This window comes from Saccopteryx bilineata, chromosome 4, assembly GCF_036850765.1.
Source record: "Saccopteryx bilineata isolate mSacBil1 chromosome 4, mSacBil1_pri_phased_curated, whole genome shotgun sequence".
NCBI classification, from domain to species: Eukaryota; Metazoa; Chordata; class Mammalia; order Chiroptera; family Emballonuridae; genus Saccopteryx; species Saccopteryx bilineata.
The window spans coordinates 40396097-40402096 of NC_089493.1; the positions used below are offsets into that span (position 1 = coordinate 40396097).

Sequence of the window (6000 nt, forward strand, 5' to 3'; positions counted from 1 at the left end):
ATATGCCACACTTTTATTTTTCCTGATATCCTCAATTTTGTTTCTTTCTAACCATCTTTTCAAGAACAAGTTTCCTTTCATAAAAACTTTATTTTTCCCTTCAACCTTTTATTCCAAAATGGTCTCTCCTTCACTTTTCTGAACACGTCTTTTTAAAATACTTTTTTACATTCTACCACCTGTATTATTTATCAGTACTTTAAGATCCTTTTTAATCACAGGTTTTTGAAAGCAGGGACTCTCTTTCACTCACTTTTGAATTCTCCATAACACCTAGACTACTGCCTTTCACAGTAATATCAAACTCCTAATGAAGACTTCATATGAACTTTATTTCTTCTGAAATAAAAAACAAAACACATTCATTTATTCAGTAGGACATTCAAGATTTAATTCTTTCTGGATGTGTAACTATAGTAAATTTATCTTCCTTTAAATCTTATGCATGTGTACTGAAGTCAATAAAAAAAATAAAGTGAGAAAGGGAGAGAGGAATTATTCAAGTATCCATACCATACTGTTGTTTGGCTCAGATTCATTTAGACTGAAGTAACTGAGATGTGGCCCTGGCCAGTTGGCACAGTGGTAGAGCATCTGCCCAGCATTTGGATGTCTTGGGTTCAATTCTTGGTCGTGGGCACACGGGAGAAGCGCCCATCTGCTTCTCCAGCCCTCCCCTACTTGGTTTGCGCGCTCTCTCTCTCTCTCTCTCTCTCTCTCTCTCTCTCTCTCTCTCTCTCCATCTCCTGCTGCCATGGCTCGATTGGAGTGAGTTGACCCCAGGCACTGAGGATGGCTCCATGGCTTCTGCCTCAGGTGCTAAGAACAGCTCAGTTGCTGAGCAATAGATCAATGCCCCAAATGGGCAGAGCATTGCCCCTCAGGGCTTCCGGGTGGATCCAAGTCAGGGCACATGCAGGAGTCTGTCCCTGCCTCCCTTCCTCTCACTGAATAAAAAAGAAAAGAAAAAGAAATAACTGAGATGTTTAAAAATATATGAAATTTCTAAGTGGTACAAAGTAAATTGTTTTGCTTAATGCACTGATTGAATTGGTTTTCTATGGAAAAAATAGGTGCTTTAAAAGATGTCTTTCAAGTAAGTCTATATTACTGTACATTTTAAGTTGTTTAACAGCAATTACAATTGTAATTAAGATGTTGAAAATATATTTATAATCTTAAATAATAAAATGAAGGAAAATCAATATTTTTCCTTAATAATTCTGGGAGTCATCAACCCAATAATTTTTTTATGTAGAATTGACTTCAGAAATTCCTTTTAAAACTGTAGAATCCTTTTCACTGTTCTATTTCCTAGAACAATGTCATGAAGAGTAATTGTAATTGCTCATAAATAATAGTTAAATAAGTTTGATTTATGCAGTGTCTCTCAGATTCAACAGTTCTTCCTCCAATTCCTTTTGCTGTGATTTTAGGTAAAGCCAGGTTTTCATCATTTCTTTTCTGTTATTCTCACTCCTGTTCCAGCACATTCTCTCCTGAATAACCTTAAATAAAGAAGTACAAATCCTGCAATATCTCTGCTTGAAAATGTTAATGGCTACCTGTTACCTACCAAATGAAGTCCAGATTCTATAGTTGGATATACAGTGATTTTAATAAGCTTGCCTTTATTAATTCCCTTTTAATAACTTTATTATTTCCCAATGCTCCTGACAAGCTGAATTAATTTGTCAACCTTATATTTCCTATGCACTCCTGTTTCTGTGTCATGCTCTCCATTTGAGATCTTTACCCTTCCTTCTACCTTATATACTATACTAGTTCTTTATATACTTTAGTTCGAATTACTTTAAAGCAGCATTTAAGTTTGAATCTGTATAACCTTTCATAGTACAAAGGACAGTACTTTGCACATAAGAGGAATACAGTTAAATATCTGCATAATAAATTACTTGAAGTTACCCTATTTATTATATCCAGTATACTGTAATATAGTATGTATTATGTAACATGAATAGCATGATATTGTATATATATTTTCTTCAGGAAACTTATTTGGGAAGCCAGAAGGAGAAGATGCCTTTCCTTTTTCTTTTCCATCAGACTCTTCAACTCATACCTTTGGAACTGGAAAAGATGATTTTAGTTTTCCGTTTTCATTTGAACAGGATAAAAACTCAACGAATTCTTCTGTAAAAGGTTTTACATCTTCCTCACAAAATACAACTCAATTTACTTTTTTTTGAACTAATACTAATTTCTTGAATTATTTTATTGCTCTTTAATCCTCTAAGGCATAAATATGTTGTTAAAATATGAAGACTACTTTTTTGTTGATTAAAACAATAATGGGTTATATTATTTGATGATATTTAAATATTAAAGGAAATTAAGCATATGTCATTTAATTTTGTTTTTATTGTATTAGCTATCATCATTATTTTGGTTTTGATTTTGCAAGCCATATTTAGGCAGAACTTTTATTAATCTTAGTGGAAGTTGATGCTTTTCCCATTAATCTTTATTATAAATATTAAATTAAGCCTGCTTCTCCACAGAACTTCAGTTTCATTATGGTAGTATTTTAGTGCTTTGATAAGAACAAGAACTCCTTCAGGCCATCAAAAGATCTTTTATAGTATGTGCACAATTAATGCTGCGGTGTACTTAGTTCTTTAGCTGCTAAAAATGCTTTTTATGTTTTACTGTCACAGTATAAAGCGTAATACCTTGACAGTAATCTCAAAGAATTTGCATTAATGGTAGTGGATAATGTTTTCTTCTAGTACAACAAGGGATAACATTCTAATTTTATCAGTGTTTCCAATATCTTTAGTAGAAAAAAAGGAAATGTAAAATGCTAATTTCTGAAAATAGGATTGTTGTCTTAATGGTAATACTGTTAATTTTCCTTTTTGCTTCGAACTTTTTGAAGAACATTTAAAATTTTGTTTCCTGTCTTCAACCAAAATGTATTTTATATGTAGCATTTGCTTGTTAATCAGTTATATAGCTTAAATGAAAGTATTTCAAATTTTATGTAATTATATAAACATATTGCTCAATATCTCTGTATTTTGTATTTTTTAAATTAGTTGTATTAAGTTATTAAATAATAAAGAATCTGACTTTATATTTGGATTTTAAGCCTCACCCTGTTTTCTTCCCCTCTGTCTTATATCTGGTCAAGCTGATAAGAAAGCCCAGGTATTCTCTTCTTTGGCACCAAGTCAAAACTATCTATAAGAAGTCTTTCTTCAGACCCACCACTAACAATATAAAAACCTAAAGCCAATCTCCTTTCTCTGTTCTGTCAAGGCATTTTCTGTCCAACTTGGCAGGCCTTGCCTACTTTTCCCAGAAAAAAACATTATTAAGCATGTAAAAAGAGTTTTCATATGCTATTGGAGGGTGTTTGGTATTATGTCTCAATATCCCAAGCAAATTTTGGGTAAGAGTTTATCTTGCTTTTTCAGTGTTCACAACATATTACATTTGCATTAAATTAAGACTTCTCAGAGATTAGTTTTAGAAGTAGAAGGATGGGCCAATGGCTCAGTGAATAGGGCATCAGCCTAGCATATGGACATCCTGGGTTCAGTTCCTGGTTAGGGCACACAGGAGAAGCAACCATCTGATTCTCTCCCCCTTCTCTCCCTCTTTCCCTTCCCCAGCCAGTGTCTCAATTGGTTCAGGAATGGCTCTGGGTGCTGAGGATGGCTTGGTTAATCCAAACGCCTCAGCCTAAGGGACAAAAAAATAGCTCAGTACTCAAGCATTGGTCCCAGACAGGGTTACTGGATGGATCCCTGTTAGGACACATGTGGGAATCTGTCTCACTATCTCCCCTCCTCTCACTTAAAATTATTAATTAATTTAAAAAAGAAAAAAGAAGGATTATATACAACTAACAATAGAATTTAAGAGAAACAACTAATTTTTAAGTACAAACCTTCAACAAGGGTTGAAAGATGAACATTTTAGTTAATCTGGAATTTTCCTTTTTCTAGCAAGTATTTATTTTATTGACTGTACAATTAATTGGTGGGTTTTTTTTTATTTTTTCCAAAATAGTTTTCAATTTTTTTTTAATTTATTTTTTTAATGGGGTGACATCAATAAATCAGGATACATATATTCAAAGATAACAAGTCCAGGTTATCTTGTCATTCAATTATGTTGCATACCCATCACCCAGTCAGATTGTCCTCTGTCACCTTCTAACTAGTTTTCTTTGTGCCCCTCCCCCTCCCCCTTTCCCTCTCCCTTTCCCCCCGTAACCACCACACTCTTATCAATGTCTCCTAGTTTCACTTTTATGTCCCACCTACGTATGGAATAATGCAGTTGCTGGTTTTTTCTGATTTACTTATTTCGCTTCGTATCATGTTATCAGGATCCCACCATTTTGCTGTAAATGTTCCGATGTCATCATTTCTTATGGCTGAGTAGTATTCCATAGTGTATATGTGCCACATCTTCTTTATCCAGTCATCTATTGACGGGCTTTTTGGTTGTTTCCATGTCCTGGCCACTGTGAACAATGCTGCAATAAACATGGGGCTGCGTGTGTCTTTACGTATCAATGTTTCTTAGTTTTTGGGGTATATACCCAGTAGAGGGACTGCTGGGTCATAAGGTAGTTCTATTTTCAGTTTTTTGAGGAACCACCATACTTTCTTCCATAATGGTTGTACTACTTTACATTCCCACCAACAGTGGATGAGGGTTCCTTTTTCTCCACAGCCTCTCCAACATTTACTATTACCTGTCTTTCTAATAATAGCTAATCGAACAGGTGTGAGGTGGTATCTCATTGCAGTTTTGATTTGCATTTCTCTAATAGCTAAAGAAGATGAGCATCTTTTCATATATCTGTTGGCCATTTGTACTTCCTCCTAGGAGAAGTGTCTGTTCATATCCTCTTCCCATTTTTTTATTGGATTGTTTGTTGTTGAGTTTTATGAGTTCTTATGTATATTTTGGATATTAGGCCCTTATTTGAGCTGTTGTTTGAAAATATCATTTCCCATTTAGTTGGCTGTCTGTTTATTTTGTTATCAGTTTCTCTTGCTGAGCAAAAACTTCTTAGTCTGATGTAGTCCCATTCATTAATTTTTGCCTTCACTTCTCTTGCCATTGGAGTCAAATTCATAAAATGCTCTTTAAAACCCAGGCCCATGAGTTGAGTACCTATGTCTTCTTCTATGTACTTAATTGTTTCAGGTCTTATATTTAGATCTTTGATCCATTTTGAGTTAATTTTAGTACAGGGGGACAAACTGTAGTCCAGTTTCATTCTTTTGCATGTGGCTTTCCAGTTTTCCCAGCACCATTTATTGAAGAGGCTTTCTTTTCTCCATTGTGTGTTGTCGGCCCCTTTATCAAAAATTATTTGACTATATATATGTGGTTTTATTTCTGGACTTTCTATTCTGTTCCATTGGTCTGAGTGTCTATTTTTCTGCCAATACCATGCTGTTTTGATTGTCGTGGCCCTATAATAGAGTTTGAAGTCAGGTATTGTAATGCCCCCAGCTTCATTCTTTTTCTTTAGGATTGCTTTGGCTATTCGGGGTTTTTTATAGTTCCTTATAAATCTGATGATTTTTTGCTCTATTTCTTTAAAAAATGTCATTGGAAGTTTGATGGGAATTGCATTAAATTTGTATATTGCTTTGGGTAATATAGCCATCTTGATTATATTTATTCTTCCTAGCCAAGAACAAGGTATATTCTTCCATCTCATTATATCTTTTACAATTTCCCTTAACAATGGTTTATAGTTTTCATTATATAAGTCCTTTACATTCTTTGTTATGTTTATTCCTAAGTATTTTATTTTTTTTGTTGCAATCGTGAAGGGGATTATTCTTTTGAGTTTGCTCTCAATTGTTTTATTGTTGGCATATAGAAAGGCTATTGAGGCCCTGGCCGGTTGGCTCAGCGGTAGAGCATCGGCCTAGCGTGCGGAGGACCCGGGTTCGATTCCCGGCCAGGGCACACAGGAGAAGCGCCCATTTGCTTCTCCACCCC

At 34.7% G+C, this 6000-nt stretch overlaps 1 protein-coding gene across 3 annotated transcripts in view; it reads left to right on the forward strand.

Moving 5' to 3' along the window:
* The window catches only part of C4H14orf39 (chromosome 4 C14orf39 homolog), a 204561-nt gene extending 201645 nt beyond the window's left edge, over window positions 1–2916 (forward strand). For all 3 annotated transcript variants that reach the window (XM_066276580.1, XM_066276581.1, XM_066276582.1), the window contains one exon: window positions 2011–2916. In XM_066276580.1, coding sequence (XP_066132677.1) covers window positions 2011–2210 — 200 coding nt within the window. In that variant the 3' untranslated portion in view covers window positions 2211–2916. The remainder of the gene's footprint in view (window positions 1–2010) is intronic.
* The last annotated feature ends 3084 nt before the right edge of the window (window positions 2917–6000 follow it).